At 30.8% G+C, this 23,163-nt stretch overlaps 1 protein-coding gene across 2 annotated transcripts in view; it reads left to right on the forward strand.

Moving 5' to 3' along the window:
* Positions 1-4,621: 4,621 nt before the first annotated feature.
* Positions 4,622-23,163, forward strand: part of LOC111697855 (glycine receptor subunit beta) — a 44,732-nt gene continuing 26,190 nt past the window's right edge. For both annotated transcript variants that reach the window (XM_023467993.1, XM_023468001.1), the window contains exons 1-6: positions 4,622-4,713; positions 13,694-14,275; positions 17,249-17,325; positions 19,375-19,437; positions 21,362-21,472; positions 21,679-21,738. In XM_023467993.1, the coding sequence (XP_023323761.1) occupies positions 14,230-14,275; positions 17,249-17,325; positions 19,375-19,437; positions 21,362-21,472; positions 21,679-21,738 (357 nt within the window). In that variant the 5' untranslated portion in view covers positions 4,622-4,713; positions 13,694-14,229. The remainder of the gene's footprint in view (positions 4,714-13,693; positions 14,276-17,248; positions 17,326-19,374; positions 19,438-21,361; positions 21,473-21,678; positions 21,739-23,163) is intronic.

Consider the following 23,163-nt stretch of genomic DNA (forward strand, 5'->3'; position numbering starts at 1 on the left):
TTTTTGGCAAAAAATGAAAAAAAATAATTCTATTTAAAAATTTTCAATGTGCATGAAATTATTTTTTCTGTCAAGCACCTACATACAAACCATCCATCATACAAATACTGGGTCTTTAATTCCTGAGTATTCAATTAACATATGTTACTCTTTTTTTCAAATATAATGATAAAATTATTAAATATGCAAAAATCTTCAGCAAAAAAATTATCTTGAATTACCTACATATTAGATTCTAAACAATTAAAACTGCATTGATCAATGATTAAAACAAAAACAGATGGATTTACATCCTAGAAATCTGGAAGGTATGAGAAAAGTTTTTAAATGATCCATCCAACTAATGATGTTTTATTCAAAAGCATCCTTTAAACAATATTATGAGTAAGGATAGCGTGAAACTGCGGTGTATGTTCATTCTTGCTGGTATTTTGCTATTTAAATTATATTTTTTTTTTATACCGACGCAAGGAAAATGTGTATGTGGATTACAGAAACATGAATGAAACGTATTTACATTTTTTATGGCACTCAGTGACATGATTCAGTAAGTATCAGATAATTATGGTCTTAGTGACATGTTTAAGTGAAGTGTCAGATCATTCTAACCCTTAATGACATTTTTTGGTAAAGTATCATATAATTCTAGCTTAAATGACATGTTTTAGTAAAGTATCAGATCATTCTAGCCCTCAGTGACATGTTTGAGTGAAGTATCTTATCAATCTAGCCATCAGTGACATGTTTGAGTGAAGTATTAGATCATTCTAGCCCTCAGTGACACGTTTGAGTAAAGTATCAGATCATTCTGGCCCTCAGTGACATGCTTGAGTGAAGTATCAGACCATTCTAGCCCTCAGTGACATGCTTGAGTGAAGTATCAGATCATTCTAGCCCTCAGTGACATGCTTGATTTTAAGTATCAGATCATTCTAGCCCTCAGTGACATGTTTAAGTGAAGTATCAGATCATTCTAGCCCTCAGTGACATGCTTGAGTGAAGTATCAGATCATTCTAGCCCTCAGTGACATGTTTGAGTGAAGTATCAGATCAATCTAGCCCTCAGTGACATACTTGAGTGAAGTATCAGATCAATCTAGCCCTCAGTGACATGCTTGAGTGAAGTATCAGATCAATTTAGCCCTTAGTGACATGCTTGAGTGAAGTATCAGATCATTCTAGCCATCAGTGACATGCTTGAGCGAAGTATCAGATCATTCTGGTCCTCAGTGACACGTTTAAGTGAAGTATCAGATCATTCTAGCCCTCAGTGACATGCTTGATAGGAAACGATAGCTTGTAATCTTAATTTCAAAAACTTTGAAATTATCTCATATTTAAAGCAGGGAGAAAATTCAATTTATAAACTTTTTGTTAAATCTTCAAATTAATCCCTCTAACCCTCATTCATTATGTTTGCACCCTTTGTAGCCAATAAAATCATAATTATATTAAATACAATTCTCAGATGTGCAACTGTACAATGTTCAGCCTGCATCACGCAAGGTTTATGCTCAGTTAATGTATTTAATATTTTGATAAAATATGTTAATTGTATTAATTCCTAATTCCGTGAAAGCAATAATTATAAAATCAAACAGATGTTCTTTTAGTAGAAAACGATCGTTTTTTCAAAATGCTCCAAGTCGTTCGTTCATCGTTCGTCGATCGTTTCGTTCACAATAAACATCGTTCTTTTACAAAAACGTAGCCCATCTCTACCCATACTACTGTGTGGAATACATATGGGATTGAATAAATATAAAGGCATTATTTTCTGCTGTTCCTTAAAATTACAAAAGACGTGTTTTCTTCTAGTTTTATCACAATATTATTTGCCTACTAAACTTTAATGAATCAAGTCAGGGTTTTACAAAAGAAGAAATTAATTAGAAAAGAATCTTTTACAGTAGTTTTTATTTCTAAAAAGTCTTTACAAATTCCTATCAATACCTAAAGAAAGACTGGGGTGTTTACTGGACCGTGACTGTGGGTTTGATGGAATAAAAGAAACGGTGACTTCTCATCCGTCCTAGAGTCAAAACTGACCTAAGCGTTTTCTGACCTTAATTTGGATCGTTCTTAAAATTGGTTGGATTAGGTGAAGTTTCATGGGGGTTAGACATAGTTAAAAGATGGTGTCATTTAAATCGGTAAAACCGTGAGCAGAGTGAAAATAATATTCGATAAATAAGTTGGATACCCTTTAGACCAGTTTCCTCTAGGTTATTTTCTAGAGCATCAATGAAACCAGTTTTCTGCTATTTTAATCTGAGAGGAGAAACCTTATCCCTGAAGACTAATTCTTTCTTCCCTTCAAATACTACCCTCTCTGATACAATCTAGAGGCGTAACTAAGATCAAATATTTGTCTTTATAAACCTTGTATTAAAAAAGCATGCAGTAGTGTTTTGAGAATAAAATCCAAGAATTTAGAATTTTTCTCAGAAAATATCATTCCTTACCCGGCTCTATTATCAATGATTATTAAGATATACACTCTAAGAAATGCAACATTTTCATCTAAATATTTTTTGGATCACTGCACTGGAGACAAATTCAACTCATTAGTTGATCAATTCTTCAAATTTTGATGAATGATAAGTTGAGTGCTCCAACAAATTTTATTAGATAAATTTGACATTTCTTAGATTGTATATTTTCATAGATCTTCCAAATTCTGGTTTAAAAAACGGAGAGAATTAGTTTTAAAAAGATCTGCACTAATATGATTCTTTCAGAAAAAAATGTAAATTCCGACTTTTATGATATGGCCTATCCTAAAATCAGGGGCGTATCCAGGAATCTCTCCAGGGGAAGGGGTATCAGTCTCAAAGGCCCCTCCCCAGAATCTGTCCAGGGGAAGGGGGATCAGTCTCAATAGCCCCCCCCCCCCTTCAAATGTATTGAACAAGAAACATAGTCCGGAAGATATTGATAAATAATTTTTGGTCAATTGTACTATCTTTGTATAACCTAGGGATGGGCAGATTTTACTTTTCTAAATAACTAAGTTATGGTGTCAATAACGACTAAAAAACCTAAAAACGAAACAATCTTTTCAAAAAAAACGAACTAATCTTTTTTTATAAATATCGCCGACCCATGAATGATATACCTTTGTTAACCCTATTCCCGCTGGGATGTTTTTTAAAACAGAGGTCAATAGGTCTAAAATCACAGGCAGTCACTAACTCTTTAACACCAGGCCAAAGCCCGTATGTTCACAACACTTTTGTATTAAAAATATATGCATAAATTGTTCAATATCACCTATTAAATCACTTTTAAACCAGAGCTCTGTACCTCTAGCGTACAGCTCCCTCTAGCGCACAAATATTAATTTCCTTTTAAGTTTTCATTTAATATTTATAATACATTTACTTAAGACTTTAAGTTTAAACTATCGTGATCTTATTAAGATGAGACTCTGGTCACATTGTTATTTTTCTCTTTTATTTCCAGAATTGTATCTTCATGAAATCAGATAATGCTAAACGGATTGTACTATGTTCACCTTTATGAAAATTGAATGCAAATAAACATATATACAAACCTGATTTTTAAACTTATGTTTCCAAATAGTAAAGGTCTATTATTCATGAGGACAAGAATGTCAATTAGTCTTAATTTTTTAGATAAAAAATTGGGGTAATATTTGCATTTTCAATTAAGTAAACAATCCTTTTTAAAGTGTTTGATTTTGTTGTCTTCCTCTGAATCAGATTGACCTAAATTGTTTTATATAAATATATTGTTACTGTATGATGGTACTGGAGAACATGTATCACCAACCTAACTATCTACTGTATGATGGTACTGGAGAACATGTATCACCAACCTAGCTATCTACTGTATGATGGTACTGGAGAACATGTATCACCAACCTAGCTATCTACTGTATGATGGTACTGAAGAACATGTATCACCAACCTAGCTATCTACTGTATGATGATACTGGAGAACATGTATCACCAACCTAGCTATCTACTGTATGATGATACTGGAGTACATGTATCACCAACCTAGCTATCTACTGTATGATGATACTGGAGTACATGTATCACCAACCTAGCTATCTACTGTATGATGGTACTGGAGAACATGTATCACCAACCTAGCAATCTACTGTATGATGGTACTGGAGAACATGTATCACCAACCTAGCTATCAACCGTATTATGGTTTTGGAGTAAATGTATCACCAACCTTGCTATCTACCGTATTATGGTACTGGAGTACATGTATCACCAACCTAGCTATCTACCGTATTATGGTACGGGAAAACATTTATCACCAACCTAGCTATCACCCGTATTATGGTACTGAAGAACATGTATCACCAACCTAGCTATCCACCGTATTATGGTACTTGAGTACATGTATCACCAACCTAGCTATATACTGTATGATGTTACTGGAGAACATGTATCACCAACCTAGCAATCTACTGTATGATGATACTGGAGTACATGTATCACCAACCTAGCTATATACTGTATGATGATACTGGAGTACATGTATCACCAACCTAGCTATCTACTGTATGATGATACTGGAGTGCTTGTTTATCGTGTAATCACTGAACCTCGGTAGTCAGAGTATAAACCTCCTTCTTCAGTCAATGTAAACCATTGGTCGTGGCTCCAGACTCCGGTTCAGACCCCACTCTTCCCTAGTAAATCCCTTCACTTTACACAATACACTTTACAGGTATCATTTTTTCAGGGTTTACAAGTTTTCATTTAAAATAAATAGAATGTGATAATTTTAGATATTGACTTTTTTATATGCATCAACTCTTTTTCCTTTTAAGAAGTTTTTTGTGGGGTACAAAAGGTTTTTAATTTGTTTTATTGGTTTTCTTTTTTAAAGGAAATCTGCCTCGAGGCGAAGAATTAAATTGTATTATTTGTTAAACTTCAATTAAACAGATTTAAAATAAAAGGGACTGACCTCATAGTTTTAAGTGACCCTTTATATAAAGAGTGGCATAACTGATTCACAAAGGTACCCTTGAATCCTAATTCTTATCCGTTGTGAATCATACATGCACCTCTATCAAATCAGTATTACACTTGAAATTACGTTAACAAACCCTTTAAAAGTAAATTTTATTTCGTCAAAATCTACGTAATTTGGTCAAGACTTTAGTTTGATCAAAACGGAAAAATTTTATTAAAGATTTTAATTTTGAATATGCAGGAAATCCTAGATTGTACAATAATCTTTCTGCTGGATAAATTTAAACTATTTGATAATATTCATACAAGGCAACATATGGCTACTTCTACCCTTTAAGCCATAATCCTTCTTCTATTTCTATATAACCATATAAACTAGACCTTAATACAATCTAATAGAAATATGTAAAGCAGAAACTCTGCAAACATTCATTTTGAATATCTCAAAGGAAAAATGTCTTACATTAATACCAGCCAAAAATTCGCGCGTATTCAGAAGGGGTACTTTTGCGCTTCCCCCTCCAAGTCCTTTCCCTCCCTATAATAATTTGACCCCCCCTGTAATCTTATAAAAAAACTAACCCCCCTCGCCTCCCCTTTATTGCTAAAAGTTCTATTTACCCACAGCTAAACGTAATAAAATTACAGTTACATACAGTATACTTGGTAGGCAAATGTCTTAATAATCCATTTATGTATCTAATAACGATATAAAAAAAGTTATTGATTGAACTTTATACATTAACATTATACGTATACATATCATATTATTTTAATAAAGGGAGAATTATTTTTTATTTCCTGTAATTATTATTGATCTTTTAGTAAGTAATGATCTTAAATTATGCTAATTTGTCTTGCAGGAGACTGCAGGTAGTTTCTATGTTCCTTTTTAAAGTTAAAAATGAAAGAATACCATAAGAAGGCTGTAAAAAAGGAATTTTGAAAAAAAAAAAAAATATCCACCCTTCTTCCAATCTTCGATAATTTAGTTTTCTTGGACCGCTTAAAATAAAAGCATTGATAACACTGTTGTCCCAAAATGAGCAAGCCTCTTTGGATGTATAGTCATCCTGTTCCTTGCAAAAAGCCTTCAGAGTATTTACATTGTAAAAAAAACAGGCAACTGTGGGACCCCTTGAAAGAATATTCTACATTAAACATTTAAAGGGACTGTAAGCATAATTTAAAGTGAGCCTCAATACAAAGATGGCAATGCTCGATTTACAGAGGTAGATCCTAAAATCTTTACTAATAACGTAGAGGATACTTCGATATTTCTTATTTGTTTCCCTGCAGTAGAAATAGATTCGATCATACTTGATCAGACAAAGCTTTAAAGAGCACTGTTGTGAATAAGGCATTGCCATCTTTGCCATATGAAGGGTCACTTGAAATAACGCTTAAAGTCTCTTTAAGTATACATGTAAAATATCATAATATTTAATATGAGTTACAGAGTAGGTTCAGGTAGTACTTCATGAAGATCATGGAGGGATGCAGAGTAGGTTCAGGTAGTACCTCATGAAGGTCATTGGGTTACAGGGTAGGTTCAGGTAGTACTTCATGTAGATCATAGGGTTATAGTGTAGGTTCAGGCAGTACTTCATGTAGATCATAGGGTTACAGGGTAGGCTCAGGTAGTACTTCATGTAATCATAGGGTTACAGAGTAGGTTCAGGTAGTACTTCATGTAGATAATGGAGGGGTGCAGAGTGTGTTCAGGTAGTACTTCGTGTTGACTACTTATAATTACTGCACTTTTTGATTCATCTGTTCATCATATATTTTCAGTCAGCTGTAGAGGAACTAAATTAAACGCATTGAAAAATATTTTCTTTCTCTGAATTCTACTAAAATGAAAGTCATTTCTCAAAAAAAATTAAAACTGTTAATTTAAATAAATCATAAATACATTTATAACGAGAAACTCTACCCTAAAGTGTAAAATTCAGAAACTCTGATTTTTAAATTCCATTTTTTTTAGACCCAATTTCGTAGATCTTAGATATTTCAAACTATGAATTCTCTAAAATTAAATTATCAAAGTTTGAAATACCAAAGGCTTACGCCAATATTTTGCAAAGTTATGGGGATTAGAAAATTTGAGTTTGTGGCAAAGACTCAATTTCTTTGCCCGATGTCCTGCATCAGTCCATCTCCATGCGACAGTCTATCCCCGCAAAACTTTATAATCATTTTCAAAACAATGTTAGACAAAATAAGAAAATACTAAATCATTGAAAATTCTAAAATTTATTATTAAAGGTGCAAAACAAAAAAGTAATTTTCTCTTAAATATCGATTTTTTTTCATATTACTAAATAAATAATATTTAGTCTAGAGATTTAAGACCTTATAGGCACATATCGAAGCTTTGAACTTAAATCTATTACCAATTTTAATAAAAACTCGAAAGGTACATAGAAATTGAAAAGTCAATTCAAGTTTTAAAAAAATTTAAAAGCTGAGAGTCGGAAAAAGAGAGTATCGTTCTACGAAAATCCCGAGATTCCTTTTTGGAGTCAATACATTTGCGTTAGTTTTAATTTAATAAATCAGAAAACAAAAGTAGAATGTGAAGAAACCACATGAAATAATATTTCTAAACACTAATATTCTTATCTACAAAACTTCCTGACCCCGTTCATGAAACCAGGTTTCCTAAACTGGGTTTCATTACAATACTTAAGTTTCAGGCTCTATAAATATGTCATGTATGTTGGTATCTATCATAAACAGCTCAAAGCAAAATTATAAATCAAAATTGTATGGCATTTTAAAGAAATTTAAAGCAAAAATATTATATGTATATGTATATGGTTCATTACATTTATAAATTTTCTGGTGGTGTTTTGAAAGTGTGAACAATAGTAAATATACGATACACTGTTTTAAACATACTTACTCCTCGTTGAAGCATTCACATTCCCACCAGGCCTTCTCAATCCGGAGCTGAAAGGCTTTTGCGCTACCCTGCAAAGTACTGGTGATAATGTGCACGCCCTAATCTGACTGGTGCAACGAGGAATAAGTTTATTTTAAACGGTGTATACTGTATACATTTAGCATGTTTAACGTTTCATTAGACATTATGAATATAATAAAAACTTTGATAAAGAAAAGAAAGAGAACAGTAAATATCATGGTGTCCTGATGGTATTGGCTGGTCTATTTGTATACGGACCACAAGATATCTCTAATTATACAAGCTCCAGCCAAAAATGTGTCGATAATGTGCTTTTGAACAATGAACAGTGCATCCTTGTCTGGGATAAGAAAACAGCTACAGAAAGGTGTATCTTGAAACCTTCTTGAAATCTTATCTATATTTATGTATTTGGTGTTGATTTGTTCATGCATAACAGCTGAACCGATAGCTGAACCGATTGGGCTCTAATTTTGTTTTGTTATTTAACAATTTAAACTGCAAGTTTTTGTCACACATTTAAATTTTTGGTTCCTTATATCTTTGCAACCCAATATCATAGACCTTTGATATTTCAAACACTGAATTCATTAGATCAAATTTTAGAATTTTTGTTTTTTGGTAAACACTCACTTCCTTTTTCAAGGTTTTGGAAATCTGGTCCTTTAAAAACAGAAAAATTCGCTAAATCTGAAATTGATATCTAAAAATGTTTACGATTACAACTTGGAAACAATCAAAACTTCAAATCATCATAAGGTCTAAAAGTTCAAGATTAAAAATATTGTCCGTTCTTGAAATATCAGTTCGTTCTTTAAAAATGTTTGTTTTTATCAATCGGGTTCGGTTTCTTAACGAATTGAAAATTAGCGGTTCTTTCCGTTGGTTTACGGAATTTTTCGGTAATTTTTTAAAACTTCCGTTTGTTAAAATACTGATACATGAGATTCCTACCTATAATTTTGGAAAAAGTCTCTTTTATTAAATTCGATTAAAAAATATATTCTTCCAGTGCAGTGGAGTTTCATATATTTGATATTCAATTAAATTCCTTGTCTAGATATCAATTAAGAATTCGTATTGAAATCGCTTGAGGGGTCATATTTCCATTTCTTTTAAGAAACCATTTCTTTTCACTAGATTTCTTGCGGTTTTAAGTTTTAAATTGAACAGAAAATTTAAATTAACCACTTGATTTTTTTTGTCTAAAAGATAAGTTGTTAAGGTTTTTTACGGTATGCATGATATAATGCAACTTGTAGTGAATTTATATGGACTCTTCTCTCTTAGTATTAAGCGTTTTCAACCATATGCATTCATTTTCTCCTTTAAGACCTTATAAATAGAAATAAAATCAGTAGTAATCGATTCAAAATTTAAGAATTTAGATAACATCGAATGCGTTTATATTCATAAAAAATCTTTTAAATGATACTTTTATTTCTCTCTTTGCTAATAAATCTATAACTTAATTTAAGGTGTATAAATTAATATTTGAGAGGGTGATTTATTAACTATATACCACACTAATTAGGCAATAAAGTATTTAACAAAAAACTTTTGTATTGATTTTATAATTACTATGTGGATATTTAATCATAGTAAAAACAAAGTTGGCTATCACCTGCCAAAAAAGTTACCAAAACAACTGTTAAACAGTAAAATTTATATTAAAAAACAGTCAAAGGTTCTAAAATGCTACATAAGTTATCAAAACTTAATTTCTTTCTTTTTCCGAGGAAAAATGTAAATGTAAAAATTATTTCTTGTCTATCCGTTGACTTGACAGGGCTAAGATAATTTATAGGTTTAGCCGACTGTAAATCAACAAGTAATGTCCAATTCTAGACAAATATATACCCCGGGTTAACTGAACCAGTCAACTTGTAGTTTTACAGATTGCTAACATTTGAACCCCTAACCCAAGATGAAACAATATATTGTTGGACATTTATAGCATTTAAATTTATACCATGAACTTCAGCCATAGGAGTTAAACCGTTCACGCTTTATAGAAGTATGGTAGCTATTTCAACACAATATACTTGTAATTTTCTACGACATTTCAAATAGGAAATTTATATTTATCGAAAAATGTGTAATTTTTGTAGTATTAGGCTTCCAGGGTGCTCGCACCCATCTTCGATTTTAACTTTAAATTGTTAAGTTGCTCTATCTGCGGCATTTTCTCTTCTTATATTATCAAACAATAACAAAAACATTTTTTTTTCTCATGAATTTGGAAAACTCAACATTTTGTAAGGCAACTTTTTAGATTCTGACCATCTATAAACCTTCGATATGCTTTCCAAAATTACTATTCAAGATTAATCAAATTTTAGATTAATAAAAATTAGGTTTTTAAATAGGTTTTAAATAAATATACACACTTTAATTACCCCGGGGTGGATTATCATAAAGAACCTAAATTATTCAAATTAATCCTTAGAGTTTGCTTTAAAAACATTCATTAATGACAAAAAGGTTCTGAACACTTGCCTCAAACTCTACTTTTCTTAACCCAATATCTTTGCAATCTGATGATGTAGACATTTAAAACCATTTATCTATTTTTTTACTACCATATATATATCTGTTATGGATGTGAGATGCAGTAAAGAATATCATTTTTGAGATAAAAAATGTACTTCTGTGTTTTCTTAAAATATTTTACAATGACTAAAATTGGTTGAAAAGGGTAAGAAATATATGCTGGAATAATGCCAATGAATAATAAACTCCAATAATACAAAATAATGGAACTAATGTTTGATAGATATTAGAACTATATACACTTATGTCTGTAGTGTACAGTAGACAATATACATTACAAACTTCCCTTCATGAATCCAGGGATATACATTCCCAATACAATCAGATAAATATATCGACAGTGTTAGTTCCTTCCTTTACCAACATATAGAAATATATTTTTATATTCCTAGCCAACAATCCTTCATGAAAATAATTATTATCCACCTAAATCAAAAAAAATACAGTGTACAATACAGTGTACAATGCAGTGTACAATACAGTGTACAATGCAGTTTACAATGCAGTGTACAATGCAGTGTACAATGCAGTGTACAATGCAGTGTACAATGCAGTGCACAATGCAGTGTACAATGCTTACAATGCAATTCAAGCTAAATTAAATATGGAATGATAACCTGCTTTATTATCTAAAATTGGAACTTTAAATAGATGTTATCCCACCCCCCNAACCATTGAGATTGGTTTCAAATTTAAAGAAGGTTTGAAGGTTTTAATCTTCAATTAGGGGTTAAAGTTAAATCCTAAAACCATTGAGATTGGTTTCAAATTTAAAGAAGGTTTGAAGGTTTTAATCTTCAATTAGGGGTTAAAGTTAAATCCTAAAACCATTGAGATTGGTTTCAAATTTAAAGAAGGTTTGAAGGTTTTAATCTCCAATTAGGGGTTAAAGTTAAATCCTAAAACCATTAATATTGGTTTCAAATTTAAAGAAGGTTTGAAGGTTTTAATCTCCGATTAGGGGTTAAAGTTAAATCCTAAAACCATTAATATTGGTTTCAAATTTAAAGAATATTTGAAGGTTTTAATCTCCAATTAGGGGTTAAAGTTAAATCCTAAAACCATTGAGATTGATATTTAAAATTCCACATAGTCATTATTGTCACATGGTCATCAAAAAATTTTCATGGAAAATTCAACTAAATTATTTTGATACAAAATGTATGTTTAAACTCTTTCAACCATTAGAGTATATACAAAAATATTTCTAATTCTACATAGGAGTTTATGTTTGTTTAAAACTTGAAACTCAATTTTATCTGTATTGTTGAATTATATTTATATTTCTCTAGATTTGAATGATAGAAGCCGGGGTATAAAGTATATATTGTATATCCCTGATGGAAGCCGGGGTATAAAGTATATATTGTATATCCCTGATGTAAGCCGGGGTATAAAGTATATATTGTATATCCCTGATGTAAGCCGGGGTATAAAGTATATATTGTATATCCCTGATGGAAGCCGGGGTATAAAGTATATATTGTATATCCCTGATGTAAGCCGGGGTATAAAGTATATATTGTATATCCCTGATGTAAGCCGGGGTATAAAGTATATATTGTATATCCCTGATGGAAGCCGGGGTATAAAGTATATACTATATATCCCTGCTGGATGTCATGGTATAAAATATATATATTGTACATCTCCTGTATTATTGCCTGATATCATCGTTAAGGCCCTGATCGTCATTTTCTGTTATTAATAAAGCCATGTATACATATATTTAAAACCTAGAATCTTTGGTCTGAAGATTGCCCGAGTTGTTGAATATGATAAATTGACTTCTTGCAAAACGAAAAGTGTTTGACCATGTTTTGAATAAAATATATATTCACATACATTTACATATATTTCATTCTTAAATATCGGAAATTTGACTCAAAAAATATCAACAATTTCTATACAATGCAATCAGACGAGAACATTTCAATGCTACTTTATAGGAAAGAAGTTCAATTCAATTATCTAGGAAAAAATATAGAAATATGATTTTGTTATGGAAATTTAGATTAGCTAAATTTAGTTTTTTTCATCTACCGAACAAAGGCGTTATTTTTTTCTTCTAAATTAACCATTGTTGAACATATGAATATTGGATACCAAAAATATATCACTGTTTTCTACAAAAAACAAAACAGATTCTCAAATTACATATATATATATATATATATATATATGGTAATGTGTACTGCAAGTGTTCTGATACTAGTAGATCCTTTATATCATATTATTTATAAATTGTATGTAATTTGCTCTTTCTAGCTTATACTAATTAATTGATTAGTTAATTAGTTAATCTTATGATAAAAATTAGGTATTTATTTATTTATATATAAGTAAATAAGAAAGATTAATAATAAAAACACTGAACTTTAGATTTTATAAGCGAAAAATTCTTTTCCTTCGAATTTATCGTTCGTGAAAGACTCTGCATTTTGTTAGTATTTCGCAATCGTTTAAAAAAGAAAAATTTTGTTCGATCTTAAAATTATCGTTCATTTTCCGTTTTTTTCGTTCGTTTTCTCAGTAAACGATTGTTCAGTATAATCGTTCGTGATCTTAGTAGAATAATTCGTTCAGTAAAATCATTCGTTCAATAAAATCTTTCAATCAGTAAAATAACCGATCGTTTTTTCCAAATCTTTTGGTCGAAAAAATCGTAAAAAACTACTGTTTATTAAAAAGTTTGTTAAAAAATCGTTCGTTCAGTAATAAAGCGATAATTTTTTCCCAAATCTTTAGAAACACTCGCATTCGTTAAAAAAAATGATTGTTGTTTCAAGTATTTTTTTTGTGTTTAAAAAATGATAATTTTTTCCTTTCTCTGAACGATTCATTTTGTTCGTCCATCGTTATTTTCATGAAAAATTTGTTCCGTTTGAAAAAATTTCGTTCTTTTGAAAAACAATGCCCATCTTTACTCCTAGGTCCAACTTAACTAAATAGCAAAAATTAGTTAAATAACATAAAATAAGATGGTATAATTCTCAACTTAAACTCATTTTTTAATCCCTATACCTTAGCAACCTGATGGTGTAAACCTTTGATATTTCAAACTTGGACTATTTGATCTGAAAGAATTTATTGTTTGAAATATCAAAATAAATCAGATTGCAAAGATATCAGAATTAAAAAAATAAGAGATTGTTGTAAAACTCAATTCGTCTTTCAATGATTCTTATTCTTTTAATTTTGTTTTTTTCTTCTTAATTTAACAATAAACAAAATATATTTTGTTCAGGGCACCTCTGGTTGGAGCCCAGTACTCCAGGAGGTTCTAATAGTTCTAAACTGAAAACAAGAAAATGCAGAAAAGATGAAAACCCTAGAAGTTCATTGTCTGACAAACTAGAGTAGTCGACCTATGATTGATTCTTCTCCGAAGTATAGCGGAGATCTAACCTGAAACCGGATGTAGAGGGGATCTAATCTGAACCCGAAAGTAGAGGAGATTTGATCTAAACCCGGAAGTAGAGAAGAACTGACCTGAATCCAGGAGAAGAAGAGATCTTACCTGAACCTGGAAGTAGAGCAGATCTGACCGGAACCCGGAAGTGGAGAATTTCTGACCTAAACCCAGAAGTGGAGAAGATCTGACGTGTACCCGGATGTGGAGAAGATCTGACCGTAATTCGGAAGTGGAGAAGATCTGACCTGAACCCGGAAGTAGAGAAGATCTCACCTGAACCCGGAAGGAGGGGAGATCTGACCTGGATTCGAAAGTAGAGCATTTTTGACCTAAACCCGGAAATAGAGAAGATCTGACCTGAACCTGTAATGTACAGGGTTCAAATAATTATTTTTCTTCTTAGTTTACATTCAGGAAATACATAATAAAATGTCATAATTTTCTTAAAGGAATAGGATTTCACATTTTTTTAGGGATAATTGGAAGGGGATTCGTTAAAAAAAATTTCTAGAAAGGAATATAGTCTTTGTAACAAACTCTGATTTTCATAATACCTATATTTTTTCCACCTGATGGTGTAAACCTTTGATATTTCAAACTTAGATTTTTTCATCTAACAGAATTCATAGTTTGAAATATCTAAGGTATACGGCATTGGATTACAAATATATAGAGATTAGAAAATCATAGTTTGTGACAAAGACTCAATTCCTTTGTTATGAACAATATTTTGCCAAGCCCAAAAACTTTGATTGAACATAAGGAAAGCTATGGTTGAAATTGGCAACAACTTTGATAAATATTTTTAGTAAATCTTGGGAAAAAAACTAAATCACGAACATATGAATCCTGTTTTTATTTTCAAAATCAAGGGTAAGATTTAAAGATAAACTAACCCTGGGACAATAACAACTGTATAGAGGACGTGAGTCAGACTCTAATAAAAACGCATAAATAACTTCCAGTATATATATTTCTTATAACTTATTACTAGAGGGTTCAGAACTAGAGTCCATATCGATATCACACGTGTAGACTGTAGATGATTTATCAGTACTATGCCCCGTATCCGTTCTATCTCATTCTGTTGAATCTTGTGGAACTAGTTTAACGCGGCCAGGCATCGTCTTCCACAACTGCTCATTTAAACCTTAAAAAAATTCTTTTTTTTATTTTCAAAAAAAACTGATCAATTTTATCAAAAAGTGCCAAATGGTCCCACCCTTTTTTTTATACAAACGAGAATGATATAATTTTGAAATTAGATTTATCTCTTCTTTAAAAGTTGAAAACAAGATTGTTTGCTAGTAAAGGTGTTGAGTAGAATACTCAATAACTTTAGAGAAAATTCAACTTTTGATTCAGAAATATTTTCTTCTGATCTAATACAATATGTTTTACTTTTTTCTTTTATCAAAAATATAAGATTTTTACTCAAAAAAAACATTTATGTTAAACATTTTTATTTGATGACAGCTTTTCTCATTGATTATAGATTGTCAGTATATCTGCTCATCTATATTTATGAGATTATATCTGATTTGATCATCAAATCAAATTTTTTCACTCTATTTTTATATTTTTAAGCTACTTTAACTGGGAATTTCTTACCTGCAAAAATTAATAGACCAGAGGCAGAATTTAAAGAATTTAAGAATTTGAGCCGAGGCTGAAATTTGAGACGCGGCTCAAATATGGTTGGTTCCACTTAAAATTGTATTCAATGTTTCAAGTTTCAATTGAAACCGGTTGTGGCGGATTTGTGAAGCGGCTCAAATTCATTAAATTCTGACTCAGTTTAAATTATTCAAATATGGATTTCTACTGAACTTGATTTTTACAATTTTCTAATTACCGAAGAATCAGAGGAAAAAAAGATTGATTCTGATCAATTTTGAATTCCATTTAAATGAAGCATGACCCCTCTTTCATTTATCCAGAACACTCCCTTTAAGGGATGTTTTAATAAGTCAATATGGTATTTTGGAAACATTTCTTTAGATAAACAGTTTGAAATTATTAAATCGGATTATAGTAATGAATAAACATAGAAAAATGCTAACTAATTAAATAAATTTTAAAATAATTTGTGGAAACTTTTAATCGAAAATATTCCACTCAAACATTCCATTGAATCGAAAACTATTCAACATTTCAATAAGCTTTGGAAAATAATTCTAAAAGAAATTAAATTGTTTTAAATCTTAAATTTTCAATTTTGTTTCAGAAAATATAGAATTTCTTAAAGAAAATATTAAATTCTAAAATTATGATTTTGTACAAGAGTAAGAATTTAATTTATAGAAGCGCAACTGCACTTTATCTTTCAAGGGATTGATCACAAATCTGAAAAGTATCCTGAGCTGAAAACTTTAGAATTGGATACCCTTAATGCACATCGCTTAATTTTTGGATAAACCTGTCGGATTCCGACCAATGAGAGTTCTCTCATTATATGGCGGGCAAAATTTTAAATTTCCCGGCTTTTGATTGGCTGTTTGGGATTCCGCATGCACCACTCTGATTAGTTGATTTTCGAATTTTCCATGATACAAACTAAATTATAAAATTTTTCCTTTATACAAACAGACCTTTATGACCTAGATATTATTAATCAAAGATTTGGGGGCGTCGCAAGCGCGCCTTATTGTATAATTGTCTTTGATTCATTCGTAAAATACCTAATTAAAGAGTTTTCACGGAAATGACCAGTTTTCCCGTGAAATTCTAGAACTTTACCGCAACATTACAACATAACTACGACAACATCTCTGAAAAAAAAAATCTTAAGCGACCGAGCCTTATTTAACTTAAATAAGAGGTTTATGGTGTAAACTCACTATTACAGGCCCGTGATAGCCCACAGTGCCCCCCCCCCCCCACTGTGGCTACAACATTGAAGAACGTATTACAAGGGGGGTGGGGGGGTTCTGTAAGAGTCAAGAATAATAATAATATAGCTCCGACTTTAACCATATATCTTAACAATTCCTTTAACTCTTTAAACAAATTTTAAAACATTGACAATCCATCGATAACTGAAGGATATAAAAAAGCAAATATTGACCATAAGTCTCCAAAAATGATTTCAAGCAAAGTTGGCCAAATTTTATATTTTATCTCTAAACCTACACAAAACAACCTAATTTTTAATTTAAAATCACAACTAAACCTTTATGATGTTCTATGAAAGTCAGAATGTTTAATACTAGTAGCTGTCAAATAATCAATCAGAAAATCGGGTTTTAGTTTATTTTGCGGATTTTTTCAAAATATGAAATATGTAAAAAAGAACAATTCGCCTAATTTAGGAAAACATATGTGTAAAGTATTTTACCTTTGAGGTTAGAGTTAACATTTTATCATGTATTTGTTAACCTGGTGCAGTACTATGTGATATTCCAAAATGCAATCACAACAATATGGGAGACCATCCTTTCTGTATACCATCAGAATATAATAAGGTAATCTATACATAAACAGATCAAAACAGAAAAACAGACAGAATAGAACAGATAGAACAGACAAAACAGATAGAATAGACAAAACAGATAGAACAGATAGAACAGATAATACAGATAGAACAGACAAAACAGATAGAACAGATAGAACAGAAAAAACAGATAGAAAGATAGAATTGATAGAACAGATAATACAGATAGAACAGACAGAACAGATAGAACAGACAAAACAGATAGAAAGATAGAAAAGATAGAACAGACAAAACAGATAGAACAGAATGAACAGATTGAACAGATAGAACATATAGAACAGATAATACAGATAGAACAGGCAGAAAAGATAGAACAGATTGAACATATAGAACAGATAGAACAAAACTGAAAAATACTTCCAATTTGAAACCTTTCGATTGTTTGACAATACAAAAGCCTGAAAGCTAATAAAGATAATAATGCGATTTTTTAAATTTTTGTTTCATTTGACAGTTGGATTTTTTAAGTAAAGATAAAAATGCAATTTTTGTAATTTTTGTTTTAATTGACATTTGGATTTTTTAAGTAAACTAAAATCTTATAAATTACTCCTAATTTAAAGATTACACTGTAAATCATTTTGAAATGCAGTAAAACATCTGCAAATTGTATTCTTTTGTAGTTTAGCCAAACAGAAACACTTTGTATAATTGTTTTACTGTAATTAAATAAATAGAAATAATGAGTTTTTAACAGAGTTGTTAACGGGGAAATAAATTAAGCTTAGTAACTGTGTAAGTAAGTGTTTAAAACCTGTTGTAAGATCACAATGTACATACACTGTTCAACATTGGTTTAGAAAAATTTAGAAGTACACTGTAAAATACTAAATCTGAAGTGCACACTACATTTTTAATTTTGCAGTACACTAGTATACAACATCATTTTACAACACACTATACAACATCATTTTACAACACACTATACAACATCATTTAACAATTCAATATGCAACATCAATTTTTCAGTACACTGTACACCATCCTTTTACAGTAAACTGTACGACATCCTTTTTCAGTACACTATATAGCATCATTTTCAGTACACTGTACAACATTATTTTTCAGTACACTGTACAACATCCTTTTCAATACACTGTACAACATCCTTTTTCAGTACACTGTACAACATCCTTTTTCAGTACACTGTACCACATCCTTTTTCAGTACACTGTACCACATCCTTTTTCAGTTCACTGTACCATATCCTTTTTCAGTACACTGTACTAAATCTAAAATTCAGTGATGGTGATGGACCAAACCTCTGTAGATTAAAAAAGTAGATGTTAGTTCCACATTTATTGAAAATATATTTCGGTCTGGGTTGACCCTCGTCAGTTCTTGAGATTGTTTCTTTACAAAGATTAAAAACAAACTGTACCAAATCCTTTTTCAGTACACTGTACAGCATCCTTTTTCAGTACACTGTACCACATTCTTTTTCAGTAATTTTCTGTAAAATACAACCCTATTGTTTTTTCCATACACTGTAAACATAATTTTACAGTACACTGTCATGTACAACAAGGCTTTTGCTGTACATGTATCTGTTATGAATCACATGAGCAAAGTAAGACATCTAACCGCCGCACCCGGCCCGCCCCATATCCTGTCCTAGCCGTCCTATATAAAAAGGGGGGTGGGGTCAAAAAGCGTTCTCTAGGACAGACCCTTTTAAGGTGAATTTCATTTATTTGCCTAATAATAATTTATAATACAGAAAAGATTGCACTTAACAATCTATTGTAAATAAAAACTAATTTAATTTGGCCTGAGGAAGCAACAGTTTTACATCTGCAGGGAACTATAAATGAATGTTAAAAAAAACCGAATACTGTTCGTGCAGTCTTCTCTAAAGTCTCATCCTTTGCGGATAACCCTGTAGATATGAGAGTTAATTATACATTCCCTGGGTTTAGAGGGATTTATTTATGCACAAGTATTCAAACTGAAACTATATCTAAATGTTCAAAGTGTTCTAATCCTAGCTTGGTAAAAAATCTTCTTTTTTTTCTCTTAGGATGTTATTCCCCCGACTCCAGATGGACCACTTGAAGTCTTTGTTGATATCTTCATTTTTGAGGTAAATTATGTAAATTTTAATGTTTTCAAAAAGTAATTTTTTAAAGAATTCTCATAGGTATATTTTAATCTTTAAATATGTTACAGTGGCAGTTTTTTCAATTTTGTTATTATTTTCCCAACTTAATGTTTCAGTTTTCGAGAGAAATCTAACATTTTCAGATTTTTTTTATAAAACTTAGTTTCACCTTAATGTTTCAGTTTTCGAGAGAAATCTAACATTTTGAGATTTTTTTTATAAAACTTAGTTTCACCTTAATGTTTCAGTTTTAGAGAGAAATCTAACATTTTGAGATTTTTTTTATAAAACTTAGTTTCACCTTAATGTTTCAGTTTTCGAGAGAAATCTAACATTTTGAGATTTTTTTTATAAAACTTAGTTTCACCTTAATTGTTAAGATATTTAATGCGCCTTAAAAATCAATTGCGATTTAAAAAATGGGGCATCCTTAATGTACATTGTACAATGATATGAAATTCTAGCAAGGGGGGGGGGGTGCGGGAAATAAGCCCATCCCTGAAAAGTAAAAAAAAAAATTCTGTATATGCTTCTACAATTAAAATATTTAGCTCTAGACATATTAATAAAAGGAAATTACCATAAGATATATATTATATAATGTGTGCTGCAGTTTCTGGAGGAATGTAAATAATGTGTACTGTAGTTTCTGGGAGTAATGTAAATAATGTGTACTGTAGTTTCTGGGAGGAATGTAAACATGGTTGATTTTCACCTATTATTTCAACCATTAATAATTTTAAATAATTATTGTTTTGTAATGTGTTTTACCTGTCAAGTGAGTATATTAAATTATGCTTTTTCAATGTATTTTATGACTATTATGTATTAAATATTTCTTATTATAATATTATCTATAATATAAAGTAGGAAACTCTGTTTGTTCAACGAACCCCTGGTCTGATTTGCCTTACAACATTTGGACCGAGGAACTCGTTAGAACCATAGATAAAGATAGATTGCGCATAAGACGACATTTTACATCTTGAAAGATATAAGTGTACAGAGATGTTTTAAAGATATTCCTATTTTATAGATTACCTAGGTCGGTTGTGAACATTGGCTGTTCTTATGTTATTGAGTACTTGTGGTGTACATGAGTTCTGTAGAGAGAAATTTATGTTAGATTAGTTCTTCTCATGTCCTTCTTCAGTTCTCGTCAATATGATATATTGCACAGTGAAATATTGTTGTTCAAATAGTTCGATTCCCGGAGTTATTTTACACTCTATTATGAAATCCATTAAAACACCAAACCACCCCGCTTATATTTAAAGTACACTTTGACCCTTAGAAGTATGAGTTCGCGGACTGTACAATTCTTGGTGATTTTGCGTACATAAGCTATCTATGTTTATTTATTTATCTATGGTTAGAACCAAGGGAATGTTCTTAGCACGGTTTAAAGTGTCTAAGTTGAGTGGGTTGACTTTATATTTTAGAACAAGATAGTTTCTAGGCAAACCTGGGTTCCCAAGCTAGTTTATTATTTATTGATTTTAACAAATATTCCTAAAGTTCAAGATTACAAGGGAAGGTCCCAATAAAAATGGATTAATTTTATCTTTAAATATCAATACTTGTAAGAAGCATGTGAAAGGGACTAAACTTTATTTAGAAATGATCTCTAGTTCACAACGGTATAACCCTCGAAAGCTTGAATTAGATATCCATGTTTTCTGTTTTGTAAACTGTTGATTTTCATTTGAGTTTTCTCTGCATAAGTGACTTGCGTATTTCTTTTGAAACAATGAAGAAAATGTTTTAAGGTACCGTCGTGTGAATCGAGCATGCCCCTTTTTTTAAACTGCCAGGATCGCTTAAAATTACGAAAAATAGTACAATACAGATTTTGCTCTTAGTAGATTGATTAAAAAAGAAGATTTCAAAAATATTGTATTTTCAGGTTTCAAAAATAAACGATATCGCGTTAACGATGACCTTCGAGCTGTACTTTGACTTGATGTGGGAGGAATCAAGATTTGTGATAAACCAAACCTCTGATAAATGGGGGAAGGTGGGTTTTTTATATAATTAAGTAAATACTAGATATATGTTTGGGTTAATCAAGTAAATACTAGATATGTTTGGGTTAATCCCCCCCTTATACACCCGTCGTATAAATATTTACGAATATTTGAGAAAACTCACCCCTCCTCGTATTGATACTGTAGAATAACTTTAAAACTCAAGAAACATGATTTTAAGAAAATGATATTATAGGATGGAAGTTTTATGGGATCTACAAACTTTGTAAAATCCCTTTGGTTGCCAGATATTCAGGTATATAATTGTGAACCTGAGTAACCAGGTACCAACGTATCATGGTATGCAGGTATTCAGGTCTCCAGGTCTTCAGGTCTCAAGGTCTCCAGGTGTCCATGTATCCAGGTATCCAGTTATGCAGGTATTCAGGTATCCAGGTATCCATGTATCCAGGTATCCAGGTAACCAGATATCGCAAATAGCCGTGTATGAATGTATCTTTTTAGTTTAAGAACTTGAAGTAAAGTACAGTCTATAAAGGTTGTTTAAATGTAAAATTTATGAATAATTTTACATTTTATAATCTTAAATTTAAAGTTTAAAATCCTTTCGCCTCACTAGCGCAGTTTACTTTTGAAATTCTTTACTATACTAAATATGCATTAATATAAATATACAAATAGATTTTTCCTCATAAGATCTCACTTAGAATATAGTTTTATATATTTTTTTCAGAGTTTTGTAACCCCCACTGTAGGAATTTAACCTTCTTTATGTTCAAAATGCGACGTAAGAGCATACAATTTTTCATCTGGTTTTAATAATAATTAATTATTTTTATTTCAAAAATGAAGAAAAACTGGCGTCTAAAAGAGCAATTTTTAAAACGGAATTATTAGTATATAAGCCTAATTTAATGCAGTCACAAGTAGCTTTAAAATGTAGAATGTTGTAAAGCCAAAGTTTGGGAAACGTTAAATATCTATTTAAAACTTTTTATTTCATTTTAATAAAGCTCTTCGTTAATCATATATATGTCAGCTATAGCCGGTCAAACGGTTGGACCGAATGGGCTGAACATTTTTGAGGGAATTTTTTTTTCATTTTTCATTTTTTTTTCGGAAAACGCCGGGAACTTCAGTCAGTCTTGTATAATAAAGGACTTATTTAAACATTTAATTTTTAATTCTTCAAGGAGCAAAGGATTTATAACTCTTCTTATTAATATTTGTAAATTCTTTGAAGTTTGTTAAATTTGTTACAGTTGAAGATTTATTAAAAAGAAATGAAATCTTTGAAGTAACAGTTGATTAACTTTTGATGAATATAAAGCATCAAGTACGAACCCTCATGTATCTGCGTTCTGAATTTGAATAAACTGTTTGTATTTTTTTGTTTAAAATTTTTGTTAAAATGGTAGTATAAGTGGCTTCAAACTAGTTATAAAATGTAATAAGAAGTGGATTGTAACTAGTTCTAAAATAGAATTAGAAGTGGCTTGAAACTAGTTCTATAATGGTATTAGGTGTTATTTGTAACTAGTTCTAAATTGGTATTAGAAGTGGCTTAAAACTAGTTCTAAAATGTTATTAGAAGTGGCTTGAAACTAATTCTAAAATGGTATTAGAAGTGGCTTAAAACTAGTTCTAAAATGTTATTAGAAGTGGCTTGAAACTAATTCTAAAATGGTATTAGAAGTGGCTTGAAACTAGTTCTAAAATG

The sequence above is a fragment of the Eurytemora carolleeae genome, unplaced genomic scaffold, assembly GCF_000591075.1.
Source record: "Eurytemora carolleeae unplaced genomic scaffold, Eaff_2.0 scaffold89, whole genome shotgun sequence".
Classification (NCBI taxonomy): Eukaryota; Metazoa; Arthropoda; class Copepoda; order Calanoida; family Temoridae; genus Eurytemora; species Eurytemora carolleeae.